Source organism: Desmodus rotundus, chromosome 2 (genome assembly GCF_022682495.2).
Source record: "Desmodus rotundus isolate HL8 chromosome 2, HLdesRot8A.1, whole genome shotgun sequence".
NCBI classification, from domain to species: Eukaryota; Metazoa; Chordata; class Mammalia; order Chiroptera; family Phyllostomidae; genus Desmodus; species Desmodus rotundus.
In genome coordinates, this window is record NC_071388.1 from 195,107,325 (window position 1) to 195,133,448 (window position 26,124).

At 51.0% G+C, this 26,124-nt stretch overlaps 3 protein-coding genes across 16 annotated transcripts; 1 reads left to right on the forward strand and 2 right to left on the reverse strand.

Moving 5' to 3' along the window:
* Positions 1-175: 175 nt before the first annotated feature.
* On the reverse strand, positions 176-9,762 carry ATG9A (autophagy related 9A). 8 transcript variants are annotated; one of them, XM_045198354.2, is made up of 16 exons: positions 9,586-9,762; positions 8,567-8,621; positions 7,991-8,122; positions 7,753-7,872; positions 7,234-7,306; positions 6,253-6,414; positions 5,917-6,058; positions 4,929-5,677; positions 4,694-4,847; positions 4,411-4,590; positions 3,792-4,040; positions 3,407-3,585; positions 3,180-3,297; positions 1,890-2,112; positions 1,548-1,693; positions 176-1,266 (listed from the first exon to the last, which is right to left on the reverse strand). In XM_045198354.2, the coding sequence occupies exons 3-16, from the start codon at positions 8,091-8,093 to the stop codon at positions 1,261-1,263; spliced, it is 2,604 nt and encodes an 867-aa protein (XP_045054289.1). In that variant the 5' UTR covers positions 8,094-8,122; positions 8,567-8,621; positions 9,586-9,762; the 3' UTR covers positions 176-1,260. The 8 variants fall into 8 exon arrangements, with proteins under 8 accessions (XP_045054289.1, XP_045054288.1, XP_024419748.1 ...); XM_045198353.2 differs by having other exon boundaries at positions 8,567-8,624; XM_024563980.3 differs by having other exon boundaries at positions 7,234-7,298; positions 7,829-7,872; positions 8,567-8,624; positions 9,586-9,761.
* A 184-nt stretch (positions 9,763-9,946) lies between these two features.
* ANKZF1 (ankyrin repeat and zinc finger peptidyl tRNA hydrolase 1) lies at positions 9,947-16,279 on the forward strand. 2 transcript variants are annotated; one of them, XM_045198136.3, is made up of 13 exons: positions 9,947-10,478; positions 11,274-11,386; positions 11,829-11,931; positions 12,051-12,244; positions 12,637-12,749; positions 12,841-12,988; positions 13,259-13,487; positions 13,679-13,828; positions 14,467-14,950; positions 15,108-15,219; positions 15,354-15,521; positions 15,657-15,785; positions 15,944-16,279. In XM_045198136.3, the coding sequence occupies exons 1-12, from the start codon at positions 10,331-10,333 to the stop codon at positions 15,762-15,764; spliced, it is 2,070 nt and encodes a 689-aa protein (XP_045054071.2). In that variant the 5' UTR covers positions 9,947-10,330; the 3' UTR covers positions 15,765-15,785; positions 15,944-16,279. The 2 variants fall into 2 exon arrangements, with proteins under 2 accessions (XP_045054071.2, XP_024419678.2); XM_024563910.3 differs by having other exon boundaries at positions 15,657-15,742.
* GLB1L (galactosidase beta 1 like) lies at positions 16,273-26,124 on the reverse strand. 6 transcript variants are annotated; one of them, XM_045198140.3, is made up of 17 exons: positions 25,956-26,124; positions 25,471-25,530; positions 24,669-24,776; positions 24,344-24,510; positions 23,936-24,086; positions 23,718-23,778; positions 19,571-19,665; positions 19,298-19,472; positions 18,929-19,211; positions 18,779-18,819; positions 18,532-18,650; positions 18,144-18,218; positions 17,910-17,999; positions 17,659-17,772; positions 17,229-17,360; positions 16,816-17,031; positions 16,273-16,649 (listed from the first exon to the last, which is right to left on the reverse strand). In XM_045198140.3, exons 3-17 carry the CDS (start codon positions 24,735-24,737, stop codon positions 16,380-16,382), a joined length of 2,058 nt encoding a protein of 685 aa, XP_045054075.2. In that variant the 5' UTR covers positions 24,738-24,776; positions 25,471-25,530; positions 25,956-26,124; the 3' UTR covers positions 16,273-16,379. The 6 variants fall into 6 exon arrangements, with proteins under 6 accessions (XP_045054075.2, XP_045054073.2, XP_024419679.1 ...); XM_045198138.3 differs by having other exon boundaries at positions 24,669-24,788; XM_024563911.4 differs by having other exon boundaries at positions 18,929-19,050; positions 19,153-19,211; positions 24,669-24,788; positions 25,471-26,122.

Below are 26,124 nucleotides of genomic sequence, written 5' to 3' on the forward strand. Positions count from 1 at the left end.
AGTCACGGATCGGAAAGGGACCTTCCACTAAGCCAACTAGCTCAGTGTGCCCGAGCCACCGCGTGGGCCCACTTTCCTACAGGGCCTGTCCTGGTCCCAAGCCACCTGGAGGGATCACACGCACTTCATTGCTCTGGTTCCCAGAAATGTAGCCGCGCGAAACAAAGCCACAACCGGTCAAAGTCCCTTCTTTATTAAGGGTTATCAAGCTGTACACGGTCCCCACCGCTTTCCGCTGTGAGTTCAGGAAGCTGTGAGCTCAGGAAGGGCAATTCACCGTTCACCCGCAGCGGACCAGAGCTCAGTGAGAGGGTGGGGCGGAGGAAGAGCCGAGTCCCAGCATGCAATGCGGCAGCCCAAAGCCTAGGGCGAGGCCATCCTGTCGCCCCTTTGTCACCCTCTAGGGGACAGCCGGAGGCAGGCCACAGCTCTCTTGCTGGGAGGTAGACAGACCAGGGCACACTTCAATCCTGTCCCTTGTGCAGGTAGTGGTGAGGGTGGGGGGGGTTACAATAAGCAGTAATGGGGCACAGGAAGGTCTCAGTCTCTCGGGGCCCCATCCGAAAAATTGGACAGGGCAGCAAAAAATTTCCATCCTGCTCCTGCAATTGAGAAAACTTCCCTCTTAGTGTCAAAAGATAGCATGAGAGGAGCTGGGACCTAGGACCTCTACGCCAACGCAAATCAAAAGCTGAACAGAAGGGGAGCAAGCGAACAAAACCAGAGCAAGCAGCACACATGCCAGGGATGTGCAGGAGGGAGAGGGGTGAGCAGGCTGCAGCACTGGGAGAGAGCTGGGGGTGAGGTAAGGGCCACAGCCTGAGCTGCTCATCTGTTTGGGGCCAGGAGAGGGAGGCTGCAGAGGTTGAGGGTCCAGGCCCAACCTCCCCATTCCACAGTTGGCACAGGTTCTCCCTGGTTGGCAGCTTCTGTGGTGGGCAGTCCTCTGGAGATTTGCAGGGGTGGATGCAAAGGTGGCAGTACTGGGGCTGGGGACCAGTTTCTAGCACCACACTCTGAGCCATGGGGGTTCCTGGGGATGAGCTTGAGTCCTGTGTGCCCTGGTTCCTAGGCCCCCAATTTCTCTCCTAGGGCTGTGGTGAGCCCAGTGTTGGCACCTCCCTTGGCCAGGCACGGACACACAAACACCACACGCGTGGAGCCAGGCAACACTCAGAGAAGCCCTCCATGGCGGGCGGAGGGGATGGCAGGGCAACAGAGGCCTGCATCCTGGGGCACAGGGACCCTCGTCAGTCTTGTCTACACCTGCAGAAAGAAAAGGGTTGGTAGTAGAGACAGTCTTCAGCTGTTTACCCAACAGAAGCGTGGAGATAAAGGAAAAGGAAAGCTTGATTCTTGGGGAGGTAAGTGAAGGAAAAATCAAGCCCTAGATTTCAGAGCAGATAGGAAAGAAAGGGGAGTATACTTTGGAAGGAAGGGTGCAGTATCTGTGCCTGAGAGGCCCACCTTCTTTTGCATGAGAAGCTCTGACCTCAGCCTGGAAGTTCCTACGTCTGGCATTTGTTACTAGGCCCTGGAGCCCTTACCTTGTGCACCTGAGGGGGAAGCTCATCCTCTGAGCCCTCCTCTGGCACGGGCTCTGGGTGCCTTGATACTGACTGTCCATCTTCAGCCCACCCTCCAAGGGGCAGCCGGGAGAGGTGAGAGGGAGCCCTGGGCACCGTGCCAGGATCTAGAGACACAAATAAACATACTCTTAGAATGAATACAAACAGGAATGTGCAGAAGGGTTCTGGGGCTGCCCTGGGTGAAGGCAGGGAGGAGTTATTTTCCTTGGCCTGGTTCCTCTGACCTCTTTCTTTCCCGAGAGGCCCCAAAAGAACCACCCTTCCCTGAAGGTTGTGTCCTCCTGTACGCCCACTGGATACCTGTAATGCCCCCGTAGCGCTTCTGGAAGCCCCCTTGCAGGGCAGTGGTCTCAGGTGCTCCAGGCCGGGGTGCAGCACAGGGATAGCTGGCAGAGCGGGGGATAGGTTGGGGGGCCCGGGCACCCTCTGCCCCCTCTTCAGGGGCACTCTCCCCACTCTCATCACTTTCCCGGCGGTGCCACACGTGCCGCTCCGGTTCAGCCTGAGCCTGCTGCTTGTGGAGCTGAGAAGTGGGGTGCTCATTATTTGGGAACAGAAGGATATCTGTCTGAAACAGCTGCTTCCCACCATGGTATCAGCCACTTCCTATTTATATCCCCTCACCAAGTGGTATAAGTGACCCAGAGTACCTAGTGTATTAGTAGTGTGTAACATACAAGTGGTATTTCACGGGTTAACTTCTTAGCAGACCCCTGCAACGAGCCGTTGCACAGGTCAGAGCAGCACTCATTGTACACAGTCATTTGATTCAAGAACAAACTGCACATCTAAGTGCCATGCACTCTTCTGGGTGCTGGGTATGTGGCAGGGAAAAATAGACAAAGGCCCCAGGCCTTGTGGGGCCAATACACTCAGGAGCGAGGGAGGGAAAAGGACAGACAATAAACAAATAAACAAGGAAAAAATATGTCAGATGGTGCTAAATACTATGGAGGAAAACAGAGCAGGGAGATTCAGAGGGGTAAACAATGGAGGCTTTTACTCAAGGTGGCCAGAGCTGGCTTCATGGGAAAGGTAAACACAGAGACTCGAATACGGAGGGAATCATATGGGTATCTCATGGAAGGGGATCCTTGCAGGGGAAACCACAGTATGTAAAGACCCTGGATGAGAATAAGCTTGGCTAAAAGGCTAGTAAGAGGGTGTATGTTGGAATGGAGATTACAGAGCAGGTAAAGGACAGCAGGGATGTGAACCTACATCTTGCTTCTCCATGTCTAAAACCCTCTATTTTTTTTTCTGCCATAACAAGGACCAAGCTTTGTCCTCTATTCCAGGGGTCCCCAACCCCCAGGCCGTACACTGGTACCTTCCGTAACCTGTTAGGAACTGGGCCGCACAGCAGGAAGTGAGTGGCGTGCAGCAGGCGAGCAAGCAAAGCTTCGCCTGCATTACTACCTGAGCTCCGCTTCCTATCTACCACAACCTCCTCTCTTGACCCCCCATCTGTGGAAAAATTGTCTTCCATGAAAGCGGCCTCTGTTGCCAAAAAGGTTGGGGACAGCTGCTCTACTCTATTTTTCAACTGCCACCTTGGTTCTATGGCCCTACCCCTTGCTGCCCACTCACCTGGTGCATATAGAGGGCGTGCAGGCTCATCTCGGTGGATGCATATTCTGACAGCACCAGGCTCTGCAGCTGTCCTTCCCACACACTGCTCCCGGAGCTGGCTGTCCTGGCGTCTACCCTGTCCCTCCCAGCACAGACATACAGCAGTCAACAACATTTCTGAGACCCACACGAGTTGCTAGGTGCTATACTGCCATGCCCTCCCATCTTGGTCCACCTCTACTCACCCAGAGCCTGTCATGGTGCTAGGAGCCCGGCCTGTGGGAACCTGACCAGGTTGCAGAGGGGAGAAGGAGCGCAGGGCAGAGGCGACTTCAGCCCTGTGCCTGGAACCTTGGAGGTCTCTGGGCAGTGAGGGGCCCCGGCAGGATGAGCCAGCTACCACATTTGCAATAAGGCTCAGTGGCTATGAAAGAAAAGGGGTGAGTAGAATTCTCAGGGCTGGAGGGAGACTTCTGGGCCCCCCACTATTCTGCACGTCAGGACCCAATGGCACAGACTGAACAGACAGAAGGAAAACTATAGGGTGGGCCCTTCCACCCCATGCGTAGTCCTCAACTCCAGTTCCTAGAGTCCACTCTGCCCATCCACTCCCGGTCCCCAGGAACACACCTCAGACTCGGATTGTAAGGACTGGATGGATGTAAAGAGGGCATTTTCAGGAAGAAGACCCCCTTGGGCAAGGCCCGCAGCTGCTCCGTCCCGCTGAACCTGTTCCTTGAGGAAACCCAGGAAGGCTGTGCTCTCACGTGGCGGCTGCCAGCCAGGGTTGGTGATGGCAAAGTGCATGAGTGACAACTCTGTCTTCCCATCCTCGGCTTGTTGGTACACGGAGGCCTCGGTCTGACCAGCAGATAGCCACTGCACAAGGGAGGCTACAGTGAGGACAGTCCTCTCACAAGAACCGTTTGGTATCTTTCCTGCTGGGGAGAGGCTTGGCCCCCGGAAGACAGAGAATGCAGCGCACTGCTCTGTCTTGTCCAGGGGCCCTGGTGCCTACCCTATGAGTGGCCACATGCTGAGCCAATTGCTTGGTTTGTGCTTTTCTCAAGGGAGCTTCTTGGCCAAGGGTTCAAGTTTAGGGCTAAAATCCAGCCCAGGCTCTTGTTTATCAAGCAGTGTGTGCCCTGGTACAGGGCTGCCCTTCTGTGACGTTTTGGCTTAGAAGGGGTGCCTTGTTGCAGTTTGCCAACACCACCTCTGGCCACCTGCCCCCTTCCTCTCCCAGTACCTGGGGATGCCCATGCTGGCGAACATCCATCTGGGCGAAGGAGCAGGTATCTCCAACACCGACAACCTCCACAGTGAAATTACGGAAGAAATCTATAATCTCCAGGGCCCGCGGACGCAGGCAAAAGATGAGAATGAGGGGTGTGACAATGGGGCTCAGTAACTCCTCCAAGATGAACACCTGAAAGGGAGGGGACCAAGGTCACAACAGCAGGAGGGACACCAGCCCTCACCACCGAGCTCCCAGCCAGCTTCTAGCAGGCCCTAACTCCAACTCCACTCACTGCCTTGTACTGGAAGAGCTGGGCAAACTCGTCCCGGGTCTGCGAGCGGTGGGCATTACCCTGCCAGTGGTCAGGCATGTAGTGGATGTGAGCGAGGATCACGCGGAGCAGCTGCTCGGGGCAGAACACCATGTGCTGGTCCGGAATAAAGGATCTATGGGATTGGGGTTATGGTGAGAGGTCAGCCTTGCCAGAGGATGCTAGTCAGCTTGCTCCCACCTCCTACCCTGCCCACCTGCACACGGTCACAGTGACCCCCAGGAGTGTAACGGTAGTGAGGACGTGTTCCACAGCTAACACATCTTCGTCGTAGATGGTGAGGGCAATAAGCACGGCCAGGATGGAACCAGCAAAGAAGGCGCCATTCTTGGCCAGCAGTGTCAGCAGAGGTGACAAGAAGCAATTCATGTACTTGGAGGCAGGCTTGTAGCCACGGTTCAGGCGGGACTGCAGCTCATGCTCCAGCTCGTTGAAGTGGCGGAGGTAGCAGCGGCCATAGAGTGACCAGCAGCGTGCTCCCAGGGCCCCTGGCTCCCGCTTCAGCACCTCAGCATAGCTGAAGAAGGCATAGAGGATCTGCCAAATGAGGATGAGGGGGCACAGCAGGAAGTTGGCAATGCCAATCCACAGGATGCGGTTGCTGAGGCGCTGGGCCAGCTCTAGCCGTTGCCCCCCACGCTTGTACTCAGCCTTGAGGCTCCATTCATTGAGAAACAGAGAGCCAGGTCCCCAGAAGAGGATCAGCTCGAAGTTGTACTTGAGGCCACGGGTGAAGAAGACAACTTCCCCGAGGCCAGGCAGACGGAAGCGCAGGGGCAGGAGGGATTTGTTAACCAGCGCCACCATGTAGTTCTGGAAACGGAGGATGCGGTGGTAGATGTCCAACTCAGTCAGCTCACGCTTGTGAATGCAGATCTGGTGCTCTTTCTGGGTCTGCACGATCCGGGCCTGCACTTCCTGCCACGTGCAGTATGGAAGGGCTGACTGTGGGGTGGGGAAGAGACGCGGTATGGAAGGTGGGGTAGTTGGCCTGACCCCTTGCCCTGCATTAGCTGTGAGGGTCAGGTGTTCTGTGCTTAGCTGAGTGGAGCCCTTAAGCAGACACTCCGTGATCTGCCAATGACGGCTGAGGATGCCTGATGCCCGGGAATACGCCCCACCCTTCCCAAGCTGCAGGAGATGGCTTGGGCTGTGGTGTTAACTGCCTAACTTCCCAGTCTCACCATGGGGATGCGCAGAGCATGCAGATAGAAGGAGTGGATCTCCCAGTAGCAGCAAATGTTATAGATGAACTTGATAAGCCGGTGGACCCAGAAGACACCAGCAATGACCAGGATGGTAATGAGGGAGCCATTTTCTTGAATCCTGGTTGAGGGAAGAAAGGGGAAAGAGGGGTGCCCTTAAGGAGTCTTGGCAGACATACTGCTCTGCTGGAGGATTCAGTGAGGCTGAGCCCGAGTCTGTATTCTAAGGAATGTGTTACTGCTTCACATTCCACTCCATTCCCCACCTGCTAGCATAACTATAGGCTCTGATGCCCTCTGAATGGTGGCCCTTACCTGGCACTACAGACTTGGGCAGGCAAAAAGGCATCTGGCAGAGTGACCTTGACGGGCTCGGTAGGGTGGAGACTGTGGTTCACCATCTTATTGGCAAATAGGATGTCATAGTCCACACAGCTGACCAGAAAGGTGGTGAAGGCAACCACAAAGAGGAACTGCCTGGGGGGTTAGGAAGAGGTGTACAGAATCAGAGAGATGCCAGTGAAATAAAGTTGGGAACACGTGTACAGAATCAGAGAGGTGCCAGTGAAACAAAGTAGGCAAGAGAGAAGTCTGGAAGCAGCAGAACAGGATTGCGGAGCAGCCTCTGGGAAATGGAAGGACTGGAGAACTCCCAGTGGGCTATCTCTACTGCTTAGCACCACAAACAAGCTCCTATTTTTTTCTTCTTAGCCTCAGGCCCTACAGAATCAGTGGGCTTCCCCGCCTCAGAGTAATCTTTGCCACTGCTTGTAAGACTCTTTCAAAAGTCTTGTGATTGTTATCTCTGGATCCTGGTCCCCGATTTCCTTTTGATGTGGTAGTTAGAAACCCTTGGGGGATTTGAACTCTTTTCTTACTGAGGGAGGGTTTCCCAACCCCTTCCTCTTTGGCAAGGCCATAGGGCTCCTTCCTCTTAGAAGGCTCTCTGCCCAGCAGCAGGCCTAGGGTGCAACCAAGGCAGAACAGCGACATTTCTCAAGTGGGTGGCATCTCTGAATGAACCATGCCCATCACACTGGAGCTTGGAGGAAATGATCAAGTCTGAGTTATCTTCATGGAAGAGACAGAACTTGTAAAGTTTTCCTCATATGGAAAATAAAAAAAGGTGAAGATTGTAAATTTTGGTGGTATTCCCAGTCCCTAAACTACAAAGGTTTGCAGAATATTGAGCCCAGGACCGAGATGCTTTGGCAGGTAGGGCCAGGGCTGAGGTCAAGGAGAAGACAGACTGAGATGTATTCCTTCACCAAATCATCCATCCCTTTTTATACTTACATGAGCTCAAAGATCTCCCCGATGAGCATACAAGTGAAGCCATTCTTCTGGTGTAGATTATAAACGTGTAATTCTTAAGAAAAAGTGGTTGGTAGAGATAGCAATTAAGAGCACAGACTTTGGTGTCACATACCTGAGCTTAAGTCCTAGCTCTATGACTTTCTAGCCACGTGACTTTGGCCAAGTACTTAATCTCTTTAAGCTTTTGTCTGCAGTGGTATGTTGGGAATAATAGCACCTTTCTCAAAGGATTATTAGGTCTAAGATAATGCATGTAAAGTATTTAACACAGAGGTGACACAGAATGAGTCAAAAGACATTAATTATTATGGTTATTAGAATCCCATCAAAAAGGAGGATCACCCTTGGAGAGTTTCCTTATAAATTAACAGCACAAAGTGAAGGGAACGTAGCTCTTGGTAAACGTGGGCCATCACTGTGTACAGTGACCATTATTTCCTCATCTTCTTTTAGCCTCAAGAGTTCCATCCCTCTTCTAGGGACTGCAGTCAAACCCACCCAAACTTCCCACAGGGGCCTGGCTTAGAGAAGGGCTAAAGGTCCCAGAGCTCCTACACAGAGACATAAAGGATATTCGAGAGAAGAAGAGGTCAAGGTTTTCGATGTGGTGCCAAGGTGCTGTGTGCACAAGAGCAGAGCTGTCAGAGCCCTGGAGGAACATGAGCCCCCTGCTCCCAGTGTTCCTCCACAACTCTCCCCCATGCCCCAGCTCTGGCTGTCACGGCCAAGAACTCACACTTGCTCCCCTCAGGGACGTGCACCAACGGGTCCTCCTCTCCTGGGGGTGAATCGCTGTAGGAGGCCTCTAGGCGCTGGTATTCAGTGTCGAACTGCGCCATCACCACCGCCCCCGACCCGCCTTATCCACCTGTCAGGAACACGGAAGAAAAGACCCTGGCTCAGCCCCTGGTGCTGCCTGTCCGTTGCCCTGCCTACTAAATCGAGAGTGAGAAAGAGTCTTTGGCCCCTACTACCAGTCTTCTTGGCTCAAAGACAGAGGAGGAGGAGTAATGAAAGGAGAGCAGCAAGCTCAGGGCTTGGGAGAGCTTAACTGACCAATGAGGTCAGTCATTCCTAGAGCCCTTACACTTGATCTCAGCCAAAAGGCCGAGAAGCGATTCTCTCCCAGAGCCTTTACTGAGTGTCTGCTGGGGACTTACTGACTCTGCTCCTTTGGGTGGGGGCTGTTTCATCTTCCGTTAGTGGAGGGAAGCAGCCCTCCACCTGCCTCCTGGAGAGCCTGGTCTCCCAAGAAACTGGAAGTTTGGAAGCACTTTGTAAACAAAAGTTTGAAATAAGCACATGGCCTTACCAGCTCCATGGACAGTGTCTGCTCCACTCCAGCCCTTGATGCCCTCGCTCTGCAGCTGCTAGAATAGAAGGTGTCAGGCCCCAGAGACTAGGGAGTGGGGACAGAAAAAAACCCAACCTTCCCAGGCACCCACCCACCCCTCCTCCCCAGCTAAGAGGAGGCCAACAGGGGGTAGGGGGGCACCGTTCCAGCCTAGGGTTATGCATTTTTCCATGTCCTCTGGTAGTACTATACAGGGCCACTCATTCAACTCAACAGGAGGCTTACTGAAAAGCTGTGAAGACTGAGTACAGGTCTGAGATGGGAAGGCCCCTCTGAACTGTTTCTTCATTGCTCCACCTCAGCCTCAGAAATTAGGCCAACAGGGTCCACAAAGCCCCAAACCCAAAACCCAAGGTGACAGTCATTTCCGAAGAGGCCCTTTGTGGTCGACCCCTTCCCCTGCTTCCCTAGCACTGAGGGCCCGGCAGGCAGGCACAGCTCCTGGGTGGGAAGTCCTGACACAGATGCAGGGCAAACTGTGCGTTCCGTAAGTCCACGGAGCCAGGCACGGTCTAGGTGGCACTCACCCAGTCCTGGAGCCCTGGAGCACGGCCCAGCCTGGCCCCGGTGGGATTCCCCGGGTTAGTGAGAAAACCGGGTCCAAAGGAGCTGACCAAACCCTCGGAGCTCACCACTCACCGGGGCAATGTGAACCCAGGGCCCATGGAACCCCGGCCGGCCCCGCCTGGGTTCAAGGGCTCCTGCAGGTGTTGGAGGAAGGAGCCAGTCCGACATCCGACCCCCCAGGTGGGCTGGGTTGCCCCCCCACACCCAGCCGCCACTACCCGAGCCCAGGGCACCCCAGGGTCGCTCGTCACCAGGCCAAGGGCTCGGTTCCCTTACAGCGGACAACCTTGCGCGCGGGCCCGCTGCCCGCGCGCGCCCCCGCCGGCGCGCCCCCGCTATCAAAACATTCCGGCTGCGCGCCTGTGCCCCGCCCGCGGCGCCCCTACCCCCGTTACCCGCCGCGAGCTCACTTAGGTCTCCGTGGACACCCTTGGTCAGGTCAGCCGGAGCCCTGAGACAACCAGCCACCGGTCTCGCGTTTCACCTCAGGAATCGTGACCCGGGTGATTCCAGGGGCTCCGACGGCTCCGTTGGGCTCGACCAGATCGCGAGAGCTAGGCCCGGCGTCTGCCACTCACTGTCACCGCAGCCAGCCTGCCCAATGAACACGGTGGGTGGAGACACAACGGCCAATTCTTGGCTTCGGGGGCGGGACTAAAGGCTCGAGGCGGGTCTTGAGCCGTCAGAGGACCAATAAGAAGCTCGACGTGGGGCGGGGCCCACATGTTGGCGCTACCGTTTGTCCTCTTCGCTGCTCCGTAGTGACGAGATTGCTGTGGTGTTGCAGAAATCCGGGCTCGGAGCTGATGATTCTGCGGTGCGGCTCTGCTGCCGGGGGCCTGTGGTGCAACCTCTGAGGGCTGGGAGGAGTACACGCGGACTAGTCACTGCTGGAGCTCATCGCACGGTTAACGAAGAGCGGTAGATTAGGAACCTCAGTGATTTTGTCTCTGTTGAACTCTATTAGAAAGCTGGATGATCCCCCATGTCACTCTTGAGTGGTTCGAGACTGGGGGTTTGAGAAAGCGGGCTGGGATTACGTGTTAACCCCAAAGCTGACTCCGGGTACCTGGGTGAGGGCCGAGGTGCCCTGCGGCGCGGTGGAGACCGCGGGAGGCGGGGAGAGGTCTGGTTTTTTCCCTCTTCTGCTCAGCCATGTCGCCGGCTCCAGCTGCTGCCCAGGGTCCTATGTCGGTCTCCCTGTTTGATCTCAACGTGGATGCGCCGGTCCTTCAGGGCCTGAGCCTGGTGAGACACCCTCCTGGAGAGACTCTGGCCCAGGCCCTGCGGACTTCCTGCCCAGGTATCCGGGAAGATTTGGGGTGGACCCACGAGGAACATGACAGGGCTCTTTGCCGCTTATTTTGCTCCTCCAGAGAAAACATTCAGTTTGGTATTCCCGGCTTAGGAGCTCTTGTTGACATCACTTTCCACGGGATAAAATTTACCTTAAATTCACCCAATCTCTACGTCGTTTCTAGTACAGGCCCCTCGAATTAGCTCCAAACAAGTCTCTTGCCATTGCTTATGTCTTGTCTTATTAACACCACTGCCTGCAAAAACACTTCAAAATTCCTAGGTATTTTTCCAAAATTCCTAGATATAGTTCAAGTTTAACTGGATTCCAATCAAATCATTCCTTCACACTGAATATGAAACAACAAATTATTTGACATTGTACAGTTTCAGTTTGTCTCTGGCTTTTTGTTTTTTGAACCTTTTTTAAAAACAAACCACACTGTAATTGGAAATGTAAGCTAAAAAATTGGCGTTGGGGGAAGGGATTTTTGCACACTTAAAAATAACTTTACCAAAATATATTTTCTGCAAGATTATCTAAATCTCTTTGGCTAATTTAAATACAATGCTTGACTTACAGTCATGTTGCACATATCTTTTCAGAAGCATATTTACTGTATAAAGTGATTACTGTACCATTTATTTCATGATTACTAGACTGTAAATTCCTTGAAAGCAAGGATATGCCATTTCTTTGTTTTGTATCCTCCTCTGCTTTACGTATTAGACACTTAATATAATTCCAGGTACTATGGATTTGGACTCCCTTTCCACCTGTAATTACCCTTCCCTTATTTAGGTTCAGAGGAGAGAGCAAGCCCAGAAAGAAAACCACTCCAGGGTCCTCTGGATATTTCAGGGAAGTTACTTTGCTCAACCTGTAACCAGACCTTCCAGAACCACCACGAACAGGTAAAAGCTGCCAGGTACAGAACTAAAGGGTGGAAACAAAAGTAAAATAGTGGGTTAGGAGAGGTAGGTATTTGATATGTCTTTAATGAATAAAGATCCATTTTTTTTCAAAAGATCCTCACCTGAGGATATGTTTATTGATTTTAGAGGGAGAGGAAGGGGGAGAGAGAGAGAAACATTGATTGGTTGCCTCCTGTACATGCCCCAGCTGGGTATGGAACCCTCAGCCTAGGTATGTGCCCTGACCAGGGATCAAACTCACAATGGAACGACGCTCCAATCAACTGAGCCACCTGGCTGGGGCTAAAGGTCCATGTTTTGAATAAGGCAATTGGTGTTACCTGGTCATACTTCTTGGCATTCTGTTACTGGTCTTGGGTAGCATAAAAGGCTAGGCTGGGGCATATTTCCATATTCTGCTTCCCTCTTTGATTCCTACCAGAGGGAACATTATAAGCTTGACTGGCATCGGTTTAACCTAAAGCAACATCTCAAGGACAAGCCTCTCCTGTCTGCCCTGGACTTTGAAAAGCAGAGCTCCACAGGTGATGGCTGGTGGGAGACCTTTGTGGGAGTAGGGTGTGGGGGTGGAAGAAGACCCTTGTTTAGGAGCTTGTGGAAAGTTGAAAGTTGAAGCACCGAACTTGGGTGTCTTATGTTTCAGGAGACCTTTCCAGCATCTCAGGATCAGAAGACTCAGACTCAGCCAGTGAGGAGGACTTGCAGATACTACATGAGGAGAAGCTTGAGCTTGAGAAGTCTAACCGATCCCGAGGCTTCCGCTCCCATCGGGTTCTTTTCCAAAATGCCCAGGGCCAGTTTCTTTACGCCTATCGCTGTGTCCTAGGCCCTCGCCAGGCAAGTGACAGCACAGGTTGTATGGTTAACTGCAATTTTTGGTACACTCGGCCTAGATTTTCACTTAGCTCAGTCCATTCCTCACTTCTTCCCCTCCTTCCTGTTGAGTGCGAGTATTGTGCTTGACTTCACAGTCTTGGATTGAGTGGCCTGGATCTTGGGAGGGTCAAGTGTAATGGAATCAAGTTTGGAAACAGACCAATCTGGGTTTAGATTATGGTTCTACCACTTGATCTTGACTACCTCTACAAGTCTCCTTATTTGTAAAGTGGAGACAAGCCTCAGGGTGGTTGTATTAAAATAGCTGTTGCTTGTGAAGCAGTTAGCACTGGCACTTGGTTTCTTACTGTCAATTAATGTAACAGATGTTTGTCCTGCTCCTCTGTTGTCAGGTGCCCCCAGAGGAGCCAGAACTGCTGCTACAGCACCTGCAAAGTGGAGGTCCTAGACACTGCGTGGTACTCATGGCTGCGGCTGGGCACTTTGCTGGTGCCATTTACCAAGGGTGAGGGGGTGCTGAGTGGGGTTATGGACAGAGTGGATCCTGTTCAGCTGGGAGTACCAGGTTTCCAACACTGAGTCTTTGTTGTCTGCAGAAGAGAAGTGGTGGCACACAAGACCTTTCACCGCTACACGGTACGGGCCAAACGCGGCACAGCCCAAGGACTTCGTGATGCCCGGGGTGGGGCTTGTCGCTCTGCTGGAGCCAACCTAAGGCGCTATAATGAAGCCACACTATATAAGGTAAGTTAGGCATCTAAGATCTGGTGGTCCACTAATGCACATTTTCAATTCATTAAATGTTACAATAAAAAGGTGGAATCTTGTAACATCCAGTCTTCGTTATTTCTGGGTAGACAAAGGTAGAATAGGATGGATCCCCAGGAATCTTAGTCCTTTCCTTCTTCTGTGTTAATTTCTACCTTTTACTTCCTATACATGGGTCCATTTTTTGGTTGGAGATTTAAAAATAACAAGTAAAGAGGTACAGGACTGAGCTACTCTCTTCTCTAGGAGGTTCGTGACCTGCTGGCAGAGCCAGGCTGGGCTAAGGCGCTGGGGGAGGCTGGGACGATATTGCTGCGTGCCCCCCGCACTGGCCGGTCCTTGTTCTTTGGAGGCCAAGGGGCACCCCTGCAACGGGGGGATCCCCGGCTTTGGGATATCCCCCTCGCTACCTGCAGACCAACCTTCAAAGAACTACAGCGTGTGCTCCATAAGCTGACCACCTTGCACATCCATGGTGAGCCTTTGATCCTGACCCCCAACTCCCTAGACCTTCCTGTACCTTCTAACCCAAACCTCGGGCTCTCATTTCTGCATCCAGATGATTTCCCAGCTCTTGGACTGCAGCCCAATCACACCTTCATTGAGAAAGATCTGGGCTGGCTTCTCCTCAGCTAAACTGGAGCAACATCTTTTGTTTTATGGCAGGAAAAGACCCCCGGGAGACAGTCAGGTTGGACTCACCTCAGACACACTGGAAGACGATGAGAGAGAGGAAGAAGGCTATCAAGGAAGAAAACAAGGTCCCCAGTGATGAAAACGAGGCACTAGGGCAGAATGAGGACTCTCCTGAACAGGGTTGGAACACTGTCTGTCAACCGTCAAGGCTGTATCTGGGGTCTGTCCTGGAAATGCAATAGCAAATCCCCTACTCTCATTTCCTGTTCATAGATGAGCCCTTACCCAACATGCACACAGGTCTGATTATAGTACTGGATATGGGATAGTATTTACTGAGACGTATTTAGTGACCTTTCCAAATCTCCGGTTATTCTTTTGTTCCTTGATATGTTACTAATACTCAGAAAAGTCTTAACATGAAGTTGATTTTCTAGCCCTTGGATCTTAGGCCTTATTGGATGCTAAGGACTATTTCCCTGGCTGCACTCTCGGCCTGCATAGCTGTCACTGCTCCTGTGCTTTCCTCTGTGTGCACCATCCTAAGGCTGCTCATACGCGAGTCTAGGGACTTTTGTCCCTGCCTAGCTCCTTCTGGACTTGCCCTTGTTTGGGCTGAGATCCTCATTTCTTCATGTGATACTAATGGATTTAACTCTTGATGTGCTACTTTATTTTGGCTGACAATACAAATAATTTTATTTCAAAGTGATCTGTATTATCTCTTTATGTACATTCTTATGCATCTGGGGCAGCCCCTACCCTTCCACCCTCTGCTTTTTCTTCTGATGGATGTAACATGTCAAATTTTTCCCTAGGTTCAGGGTCAGAGGGAGAAGATGACTTCCAGGTAGAGTTGGAGCTAGTAGAGTCGACAGTTGGGACCCTGGATCTTCGTGAGTGTGAGATATTGCCCAAGCGGAGGAGGAGAAAAAGGAGTAAGAGGGAGAAAAGCCGAGACCTGGAGACTGGGGCACATATGACTCTCCCCCAGCAGCCTCGAGAAGATGTCTTCTCACAGCCAGCCAGGGCACATGCAGCCCCTTTGGAGCCTTCCCTGGATGAGGCCAAGGTCCCTGGTCATTCAGAGCTCTGGGACACGCTTCTTGCTGCTTGTCGAGCTGGAGATGATGGGATGCTGCAAATCTGGCTAGCTGCCAGCCCCATAGACCCTGAAGTTCTGTCTCTGCTCAGTGCTCCCTTGGGCTCCAGTGGCTTCACCCTCCTGCATGCAGCAGCCGCAGCTGGGAGAGGCTCAGTGGTTCGCCTGCTGCTGGAGGCAGGTGCTGACCCCACCGTTCAGTAAGTATGGGTCCCCATGCTGAGCCCTTCATGTAGAAGATGATCTGAGGGCTAATGCTGGCATTAGCTACTTGACAGTATTCTCCTTGGTCTTGTTAGTGGCTGTTTAGAGATGCACGAGGCAAGCTGAACCCGTTTTGGGGGTTTTCACACCTAGGGACTCCCGGACCCGGCCACCATATACCGTTGCAGCTGACAAGTCAACACGGAATGAGTTCCGAAGGTTCATGGAGAAGAATCCAGATGCTTATGATTACAGCAAGGCTCAGGTCAGCTGGGAAAGGAAGAAGCAGCAGAGTGGGAAGGCATCATAGATCCTGGCTGGATCTTTTCTACTTTCTTACTGTTTTACCAAGGGTAGTTTGTATAGGTCTTACCTCATACTTTCCCGGAAATACTCCAGGTGCCAGGGCCACTGACACCAGAAATGGAGGCACGGCAGGCTATGCGGAAAAGGGAGCAGAAGGCAGCCCGGCGACAACGGGAGGAACAGCAGCGGAAGCAGCGGGAGCAGGAGAAGCGGGAACAAGAAGAGCAGCAGCGATTTGCTGCTCTCAGCGACAGAGAGAAGGTGAGGCTGGAGGTTTTCTCTTCCACAGCAAGACTTCCTTGGAGGTGTAATCCCTTTCCAGTGTGCAGCTGTCACTTCTAGGGTACCCTGTCCCCCCTTGGAGACTTGCCCTAACACAACTTCTCTCCCCCTTAGAGAGCTCTGGCTGCCGAGCGCCGACTAGCTGCCCAGTTGGGAGCCCTTGCCCCGCAGATCCCTGACTCTGCAATCGCCAATGCCCAGTATGTGGAGAGGCGGGAGTGATAGGTGGACCATAACGTTTGGGCAAGTTGAATGAGTGCCTACAAAGAGAGGTTTTTGAGGGGATTTGAGAAGTTCTTTGAACCTTTGGAGTGAAAACAGAAATGGCAGGAGGGACGGGGAGAACTTGGATTGGAAAGTTCCTGGGGTACCTGTCCATCCATTTTTCTTCCTCTGTTCAGACGCTGCTGGAGTTGTGGGACATCTCTCCAAGGCCTCATTCCCTTTCACTATCTTGACTTCTCCTTCTGCTCCACACGCTGCCTGCAGGATCATCGCTGCCGGGCTGGGAAGCCCTCTTCCTGACCTCTCACAGCTCCACCTGGGGTCAGCTCTAGACCCTGAGTGGGCACATTCACACTGGTCCTAGGTTTCCTCTTCCCCAAGAAACCAGGGTATTTGGAAGATTTGAGTGAGAGACACTCAGGAACCAGGGCAAAGATGGCCACAGAGGTGTGTGGGGCTGGTACTATCTCTGGAACTTTAATTACAATAAAGTTTTTGGTAAGGGAACTGCACTTGTTCAGTTCTTATGGCCTTTGATTCTTTGTGGTCACTGTGGCCAGCACCAAGAGATCCTGCCCGCTCCATGTCCCAGGTCCAGGGGTTACCTTTCTTTCAGTGCCCACTTAACTCCATTGGTTCGGGGACACTTTGTGTATCATCTGAGAGGGAATAGATGTATGTCTTATGCAAGGTGCTGTTGAGGATAGGACTATCCAGGAATTGGATTTGGGGTTGGGGAGGCACATTTTCTAGCTCCAGCAAGGTGATTTTGTTGAGAGCTCCCCCAGGAAACAGCAGGGGTCTTGGCACGTAAAGGGTCTGTTGTGGCCCCCTCTTTGTCCAGTACCGGCCCAAGTTAAACCCATTGATCCAGACTTGGCCCTGGGGGGAGGGAGGAGAGAAGGAAATAAATGGGCAGTTCTCAGGGTGGTAGAATCACCCCCTTCTGGGCTCATTATAATCAGAGGAATAATTTCTGATACCCCTTGCATGATTTTCCTGTCTTACCACCCCCCATCCCAACTCCCACCACCACCATCAGCAATACCTTGGTCCATCCAGGTAGAAAGAGAAATGTGTCCCCGCCTTTGTCTAAAATTGGAAACGTTGTGGAGTAGAAGGTGGGGCCAGAGGGAGTTTGAGGATGCGAGCTTTTTGGCAATTGGAGGGGAAACCACCACTTTACAAGCTTATCAATTTTCAGAGGGAACGTCAGCCACTGGGTAAGGATCGTTTGCCCCAGAACTGGTGGCTCTAATAGGCCCTGTGAAGAAGGCAAATGAAAATTCAGCACTCAGTAACCTCTAAGGTGAAAGGTTCCCTAATCCAGCCCTGAGATGCAACTAGTAGCCATGTCCACATCCCCATGAGACACTGCTTTGCTAAGGATATGGCTCTTGCTTTTATCTTCCATCAGGCCCCTCGGATACGTGGGAGAAGGGACGGGCAAAGCTAGCTCACCTTGAAGTCACTGTGGTTAGACCCAAAACTGAGCCTCCCCATGTTCTCCAGCAAGACATCCAGCTTGGCCCCCATTTTCCCCGTCAAAAATAGTTTGTGTTTTGTGTTTCGTTCCAGAACACCCTGAAACACCTGTAGATAAGAGGATCTATGAGGGGAAGTGCTCAGCATCTAGCTCCCGGCCACCAAATAGGAAGCCACGTTAGGACACTTATTTGGAGGGCAAAATGTAGCCCATCTGTCAATTACCCATTCATTCTGGAACCTCACCCTCAGTCAAACTCACGCTTGTCTCAGCTTATCCCTGGACTGGACCCCCTGCAAATGTGGACAGGCAGTGGGAAAAGGTAGACAGGGGAACTTAAGGCTTAAAGGTGCATGGGAGGAGAGGAAAGTGGGGCTCACAGGTAGCCTGGAATTAGGTGCGTACCCCATCCACCATCACGTAGGCACGGTCATGGACTCCATTGTTCGGCACCCAGAATTGTGTTGGCTCAAAAACAGTGTGGCTTAGATAGGTTCGGTACAACATGAAGCCAAGGTCCTGGGTGTGGAAGAGGAGCACTTAAGATAAACTGGGACAAAAATGATACTGTGGGGAAGATGTGGAACCTAGGGAACCTTTGGCTACAGCTGTTGAGGAAGGTTGCCTTACCCACCAGATGTGGGATTATGCCTTACCTGCTTGACAGCCTCAAAGGTCAGTGGCAAAGTTGAATGGATGGGCCCTTGGGGGCACAGGAGGTGCAGAAAATCCAGTAAATATCCATCCTATTAGAATAAAGGGACAGCAAAAAAAAGTAGAATAAGGTGGCAATATCAGAATAAAAGGGAAGTTTCAGAATAGGGATCAGACAGAATAGAGGGCTACTTAAAGAATAATAGGATAGAATCAAGAGATGGGGAGGAGCTTACCAGGTGCAGGGTCAAAGGTCCAAGCATCATCTTAGGGCTGGGGGGAGGTAAAGGTCCCAAGGGAATTTCCTGAAACTGAGCCCAAATTCTCTCAGGAGCCATAGAAAAACCACACAACTCCTATTTCAAGACCCTAGCACAGGGTTCTTAACCTGCGGTGCAGGAAAGGGCTTCAGGGGTCCTAAAGATCCTGTAATTTTGCACATACTGGTGTATATCTCCCCAGGTAGTTCCACTTGGGCAAGTGAGAAATGTTTCTATGGGATGCTCACAGGGCTCTGTGGTCCAGACAACTCCAAGTGGTTTCTGGAAACCCTTTACAAATAATTTAGGCACTGTCCCCCCAAATTAATAAAAGTCTTTAGGGCTTAATGAAGTGGTAGGGCACCTGGCTGATGACATTTCGAAGAGCAAAAAGCTTAGGTGTGGCGTCCCCTGCTTCAGATATTGGTGCATCATAGTCATAGCTGGTAGTAATTGGAAGGAAGCGTCCCTTCTCATCAGCACCTGTTGCCATCAGAGGGGGCAGCTGTGGCCATATCCAGCTTTTTTCTAGATATCCTCATCCACCCAGCCTTCAGATTTGAATTCCTTGCTATGTCCCTGCTTCCACCCCTCACACCATCTGCACTCACCATTCCAGTATCCAAAGTTGGTACCTCCGTGAAACATATACCTGAAGTGGGGGAAGGTGGAGGGAAAGGCACAAGCTGACCCATGGAATCTTAACTCTCACCCCCAGCACCCAGTTCCAGCTTCATGTTGACCCCCGTGTCTCCAGTTACATGTTCACACTGGCTCCCAACTTCAGCATGTTCTCCAGCCCTTTGGTTACAGCTCTAACGGACCGTGTGGAGTGATTCTGGCCCCAGTAGTCCAGCCAGCCTGTGTAGTACTCAGAATTCACCTGGTGGGAAGTGAAAGGAGCCATGAGCAAGATGGGGAACTGAACTCCACCCATTCCCAACACCGACTCTTGCCTTAACTGTCCTCCCTTCTGGCTTCTCACCAATGGCCCGTGGGGTTCATACACCCTTTGCAGGGCAAACATTTGGGTCATGTTTTCAGCTGCAGAAAGGAGGCACAGGTGAAAAAGACATCACGGAAGAGGTGCCCCTTCCCCAGACTCCACTCCTAACCCTTGCTCAGGAGACCTGGGCCAAAATCTACAGTGGTATAGAGTCCCTTCAGAGAGCCACATCTGAGTCCTTCAGGCCCATCTGTGGTGAAGAGGAAGATCTCCTCTCCCAGCAGTGCACGGGTGAGCCCAGCCAGGTGCCTCATGTAGCTGAAGTCGCAGGCCCTATAGCTACCGTATTCATTCTCCACCTGCCAGGAGAAAGGAAAAGTGGAGCTCAGCCGTGAGGTGGAGAAGGTTCAGCACCCCAGCACCCCTTCCCCTTGCCCAGTCAACTCTCCACTTGTACCTGAATGCTAATGATGTTGCCCCCATTGTGGTAGAGCCATGGATATATCTTGGGCAGCAAGACCTTGAACCAGGAGTCCACTGCAGCAAGGAAGTCTAAAGGAAGGAGCAGTGCTCTGCTCATTAGGGCACCAGCACCTCCACAATCCCCACCCCCAGCACTGATGCTAGTGGCTTCTTCATTCAGGGCTGCCTGAACTCCGGGCCAAAGTCTGCATCCCATTTGTCCACAGCTAAACGTGGGAAGCAGTGACTCTTGTGAGAAGCAGCTTTCAACCCTGAGCTCCTGTATATCTGCTCGGCAAGAAAATTTGAACACAGGCAAACTTAAAGCGGTATTTCTTGTAAATTTATTTTTTAACTGTAAGAAAAATGTTCTTGGGGCTACTATTATGTAATCAATGTACACTTGAGATTGCTGTGAAGTAGCACGGGAATTCACAGAAGTGTAAAATGTCTGACCTGCCCTCAATGGAATCCCACAGTCCAGGTGACATGTCATCAACTGAACGATCATTGTATTAGCTATCATGCCTTAAATTCTCAACTGCTATTTGTGATTTTTGTTGATTCATCCTCATAGTTTTCCTGAGTGTTATTACCTTTGCCTGACACTTTCTCCTCATCCTCCTTTACCTAGCCAACTCCAACTCAGTCTTCAGGTCTTAATTTATATTCCACTTCCTCAAGAAAGCCTTCGATATCCCAGATTGGGGTAGATCCCCGTTACACGCTCTCCTGTCACCTCATACTTCTCTTTCAAGCACATAACCAATTGCAGTCAAGCATGTACTTCTATAACTATTTCCTGTTGGGTCCCCCACTAGTGAGCAGGAGCTTTGTCGGGTTCATTTTCTTGGTCCCCATCACGGAGGACAGTGCCTAGCAGATAGCAGATTCTCGAAGGTAGACTTGATGCAAAATATTTTGGAGGATATTTTTGTATTCTTAAAAGATTTAGCCCTGGCTGGTGTGGCTCAGTGGATTGAGTGCTGGCCTGTGAACCACAGGTTTGATTCCTGGTCAGGGCACATGCCTGGGTTGTGGGCCGGGTCCCCAGTGGGGGGTGCACAAGAGGCAACCACACATTGATGTTTCTCTCGCTCTTTCTCCCTCCCTTCTCCTCTGCCTAAAAATAAAATAAAATAAAAGATTTAATTCCTTTATATTTTGTGTGTTATGTATTAATGAGGCCCAGGTTTTATTGCTTTCTTTAATCCAAGCATACATTAAATTTCATTCAACAAATATTTATGGGTAGTGACTAAGCACCAAGCACTGTTCTAGGTGTTAGGGACATTGAATAGACAAAAATCTCTGCCTTTGTGGAATTTCCTTTCCAGTGAGGGGAGCAGATAAGAAATTAAGAGGTAAAATATACAGTGGGTTAATGCCAAGGAGAAAAAGTAAAGCAGAGAAGGAAGATGTAAAATGGTGCAGTGGGGGAGCTCAAATTTTAAAGGGTGGCCCAGGGAAGGCCTCACAGCGAAGGCAATCTGCCAGGAGCCCCGGTGGGTGTGAAGAATAGCAACGAGGCCAGTGTGAACCATGAGAAGAGCAGGTGTCAGGGAGGGACTGGGCCAACTGGGTAGGACCTAGTAGACCATCTGAAGGAATCTATGGTTCACATTCTGAAAGACATAAGAACCTGTTGGAGAGGTTTAAGGAGAGGAATGACATGATCTGATATATACTTAAACGTATTTTAACAGGATCACACTGGTTGCTGTATTGAGAACAGACTACATGGGGGAAGGGCAAAGAAGGGAAACCATTTAGGGAGCTATTAAAATAATCCAGCTGAGAGAGGTGGTTTGGACCAGGGTGGTGGCAGTGGAGATGGTAAGAAGTAGTTGAATTCAATATATTTTGAGGGTAAAGCTGACAGAATTTTCTGAGGGATTAAATGTGGGGTGTGAGAGAAAGAAAGGCATGAAGAATTATACCATAATGTTTATTTAGACTGATAAGTTGGAAAACAGATTTGCCACTAACTGAGATGGGGAGATTGTAGGAATAGCTGGTTTGGGAGGCAATAACAAGAGTTTAGTTGTATCATTACACGTTTTAGACCTCTGAATGCAGAAGTCAAGCAGGCAGTTGGATGTATGTATTTGGAGGCCAAAGGAAGGTCCTGGAGATAACATATTTCAGAGTCATGAGCTATTAGATGGAAAGTAAAGGCATGCAAATCCATGAGGTCATCCGGGGCATGAACATAGAGAAGAGAAGCATCCAAGCACTGAGCCCTGAAACACTCAAGCATTTAGCAAAGACTGAGTGGTGGCCAGAAAGATTGGGGGGTGGGGGGCAGGCAAAGACGAGAAGTGTGGTATTGTGGAAGCTGAGAGGAAAATGTATTGCAAAGGAGAGTGATCAGCTGTGCTGAGTGCTGCTGATTGGCCAAGGAGGATGAGGCCTGAGAAATCACCACGGAATTAACAATAAAGAGGTCACTGGTTTTCTTGAGAAAAACAGACTGCATGTTGGTGTTCCATCAATACTTTCTTTTTAAATGTATTTCATAGTCAGTTGAGTTTGGGAAATGCCTGAAGGAGCATAAAGCTCTCCAGTGCCCTGGAAAGTAGAACAGTACCTGGAGAGTCCTCAGCAGATATGAAGTGGTACCAGAGCAATCTTTTTAAAGATAAAATTATTCCCTTGCTCTAATGACTTGACTTCCTATTTGCACCTGAAACGAAATCCAAACTCCTTGAAATATTAGGCACCTCAGAGCTTAATCCTGAGTTCATCTTTTCCTTCTCTATACTCTTTCCCCAGGTGATGTCTCAGCACCCATAAATTCAAGTGCCATCTTTAGCTGGCACTTATTCCAAAATTTAACTCAGACCTCCGCCTAAGCTCCACACTCACATATCCTATTACTTACTTTAATACCCTCACTTGAGTTACAAATGATAAAAATTGAACCATTTTCTCCCCGCAAAAGTCCCTTTGCCACCCCTGGCCTTCTCTATCTCCTCCCCGTCAGTAAACAGCACCACCATCTGGACTGGCCAGAAACTGCATTCCTGTCTCTCCAGACCCTACTAGCACTCTCCCCACACCACCCTTCCCATTACAATCTATCAAGAGTCCTGGTGATGTTATCTCCAATCTATACCTCATTTCTGCTCCCTTCTCCCCATTTCCTCCTCCTCCACCACCACCGTAGTGCAGGGGCCACTGTCTCCTCAACTACAGGCGCAGTCTCCCAGTTGGTCGCTTCACCATCACTCTTACTCTCCCTCCCTTGATCCACCCTCCACATCCAGGCTGATGTCATCTGAAAACAAATCCAATCACATCACATCTCTGGCTAAACTCTTTCAATGGCCTTCCACTGTGCTGAGAATAAAATGCAAACTCCTTACAACAGCCTATGAGATCCTGCATCAACAGTCACCATCCACCTCTAACTTCACATCATACCACTCTCTCCCTTACCCACTATGCTCCAGCCACGCTGGCCTCAACCATGCCATGGTCTTTCCCGTCTCTGGGCCCCAGAATAGCCTGGCCCCTCTACCCGGTCGTTCTCCCCACTCTTCACATGACCAGAGCTTTTCCTTGTCTCTGGTCAACAGAATGTCGTCTTTTCAGAAAAGTATTTCCTGACCTCTCTACCCAAAAGAGGCCCTCTCTATTATTCACTCACTATCCCAACTCATTGTCTATTCTCTTGTGTGGTATTTTTACAACTTGCAACATAAGAGGTTTAGGATTCTTTAAAAATCTGTTTCTTCTGCTACACAGGGACTAGGTCTGTCTGGTTCCCCAGTTTCTAGCATTCTGCTGGGCACGAAGGAAGCAATATGATCTCCAGTTTGGGGATGGTATCTTCTGTTTGGGGCACCCAAGTGACCCATTTGTCATTGTTGTTTGCTTTTTTCTGTGTTAATTTTTTTAATTATTTATTTTTAGATAGAGGGGAAGGGAGGGAGGAGAGGGAGACAAACATCCAAGTGAGAGATACATCAATCGGTTGTCTCTTGCACGCCCCCAAGTGGGGACCTCGGCTGACTGCAACCCAGGCGTGTGCCCTGACTGGGAATGGAACCAGCAACCTTCCAGCTCACAGGGGGGTGCTCAGTCCAGTGAGCCACACCAGCCATGGCTATGTGTTAAATTTTTTTGTCTCAACTTACCTGGATCTGAGGTTCTCAGATGAATGTTAGGTTTACGAAGCAACCAGGCTGGGAGACCCCCCTAAGACAAACATAAAGACAACAAAGAAGCTTGTGGGTTTTGTTGTCTGAGAAGTTAAATACTGCACTGAAAGCGGCCCTAGAGGACAGGCAGAAGGGAGTAGCCCAGGAACCCCATCTGGGTGGCTTCGGTTCTATCCCTTCTCCAACTAACTCACCATCTCCCACTCTGCACAGATGTAAGGTCCTGGTCTCAGTATGACCAACAGGTTCGCTAAAGATGCCTCATTCAGAAATGCAATGAGATCCCGGCTGCCATTAAAGTTATAGACCCCAGGCTCTGGCTCATGGTAGTTCCAGGGCACATAACTGAGAAAGGAAGAGGTTAACAGGGCCCAAGGCAGGCATGGGGAAATGCTGGGGAGGCATAAGGGCTCCTGGCCTTGCAGGAAATCTCCAGGAAAAAGCTGTCGGAAGGAGGTCCTGGCCCACCCTTCCCCACCCTTTGCCTGGAAGTCCTGGAACTCTAACCCCTCATCATACCCAGCCAGTGTTCCTGTCCCGACCCCCTTTTTAAGGGGGTGGTAGGAAGAGTAAATCCCACCCCTCTCCTGAGCCCTTCTTACAACTGTATGGCGTTGAGGCCACTCATTTTCATCTTGAAAAGCCGGTCTGCCCAAAGCACCCGAGGTACCCGAAAGTAGTGAAGGCTGCCAGACACGTAGCGGAACGGAGCCCCGTCCAGGAGGAATCTATCGTGATCCCAATCCACTACGAACGACCGACTGTCTGCCTGCAAAGGGAGAGACCGTGCACAGTAGAGGTCTGGAGGAAGGGGGGCGGAGCCAGGGCGGGGGTTGGGGTGCGGGCCGCGGCTCTGCTCAGTGTTTTGTTATTTTTCACTTTCTCTCCTACGCCTCACTGCAGTCTAGTTCCATCCTCTCATCTTACCTGGGGCAGCAGTAGCGTCAGGGGCAGCAGCAGCAGGGAGGGAAGACAGAGCGGCTTTTTTGGAGCCATGGCGCTTAAACGGCGGTCCAACTGTCACGTGGCGGATTCCTGGGAGGAAACCTCGGCGAGCAAGGAGGGGCGGAGACCACCTCAAGTTGCCAAGCAATCTGCTAGCCTGGCTTAGTCTCCAGCTACTCTACTAGTTTGTAAAATCCTCTACATCTTGAGCCAGTTTTATCAGCGTCACCTGGGAGCTTGTTAGAATTGCAGTCTCGGGTCCACCTCAGACTTACAGAACCAGAATTTGTATTTTAACCAGATTCCAGGTGATCGTAAGCATATTCAAGATTGAAAAGCAGTGCTCTACTAGACTGAGCTCCCTAAGGGTTGGGGGTGCCTTGTCCATCTCCAATCCTCAGCCTCTAGAACAGGGCCCACACATAGCAGGTTAAATCTAGATGACTGTCAGAACCAAGGGAAACTGTAGGAAGATCATCCCAGTCATATGTAAGGGAGGCATTGGGGGGGGGCAGGTTACAAAACGGATCTTTTTTTCCGTGGAAAACCCTATTTCAAACACCACCCAGGATATTCCATCTTCTTTGGATGTTCGCTCCTTTCCAATTTATCCCTGCCTGCCTGGACAGAGATGTCAAAGACAGCAGCTCCCTGCCAAGGCTTGAGAATTTGTGAATTTCCATTACTCCTACCGTCACAGTCCCAGGTGTAGGGTGTGAGGACCAGGATAGTAATAAATGTAATAATAATAACAACAACAATAATAATTCTGCTTGACACTTACTGAGAGCTATGAGTCAGATATTTTCGTAGGCACTTCACATATCATTTGGTCTTCAAACAACTTCAGAGAGTAGATAATTAACATTTGTTTTTTACAGATGAGGAAATTGAAGGACAGAAACATTAAGTAGCCTGTCCAAGGTCACATGAGTAGTTTAGTAGAGTTGGAATTTGAACTAGGCAGTCTGGCCTCATGGTTCATGCACTTAACCTTAGGTACTAATCTATCTATTTAATTAATAGAAAAAGTGAGGTTAAATGACTTGTTCGAGGTCACACACCTAGTAGGCTTTATTAACGACCAGATTTAGACCCTCGTCTGGTTCAAGAGCCTGAGCTCTTAATCAGGGAGACTAGGGTAGTGGGATATAGGCCGGAGCCCCCAGGGTTGTACAGATCAGAGCTCCAGGAGCCCAGGTGGCCCTCACCCACTCGGGCTGGACGGTAGTCGGCCATCCAGCGCGCGGGAGGTATGAGGCCTCCTACCTCCGGCATTGGGAAATGGAGGTCCTGGGGGCCTCGGGCCGGGCCCGGCTTTTCTCCCCCTTGGCGTAGGTGCTTGCGTCCTAACCCCTACTGAAGGCCAGGTGTGGAACCCTCACTCGGGTCCCCAAACCCGTCCTTCCGCAGGCCTAACCCGTCCGCCTGTCAGCTC

Bases quoted from the DNA above. Each gene is read 5' to 3' on its own strand.
- ATG9A (XM_045198354.2), bottom strand. From the start codon at position 8,093: ATGGCGCAGTTCGACACTGAATACCAGCGCCTAGAGGCCTCCTACAGC. The intron at 5,678-5,916 runs GTGAGACTGGGA...CCCACCCCACAG, and splicing joins ATGCTCTGCGCATCCCCATG to TCAGCCCTTCCATACTGCAC. The intron at 4,041-4,410 runs GTACTGGGAGAG...TCCCTTGTGCAG, and splicing joins GCCAGCATGGGCATCCCCAG to TGGCTATCTGCTGGTCAGAC.
- ANKZF1 (XM_024563910.3), top strand. From the start codon at position 10,331: ATGTCGCCGGCTCCAGCTGCTGCCCAGGGTCCTATGTCGGTCTCCCTG. The intron at 12,245-12,636 runs GCAAGTGACAGC...CTCTGTTGTCAG, and splicing joins GTGTCCTAGGCCCTCGCCAG to GTGCCCCCAGAGGAGCCAGA. The intron at 15,743-15,943 runs GTATGTGGAGAG...TCCTCTGTTCAG, and splicing joins TCTGCAATCGCCAATGCCCA to ACGCTGCTGGAGTTGTGGGA.
- GLB1L (XM_045198137.3), bottom strand. From the start codon at position 24,737: ATGGCTCCAAAAAAGCCGCTCTGTCTTCCCTCCCTGCTGCTGCTGCCC. The intron at 18,820-18,928 runs GTAACTGGAGAC...CCCCCACTTCAG, and splicing joins TTGGGAGCCAGTGTGAACAT to GTATATGTTTCACGGAGGTA. The intron at 17,361-17,658 runs GTACGCACCTAA...TCTTATCTACAG, and splicing joins CCTACGTGATGGTGGATGGG to GTGTTTCAGGGTGTTCTGGA.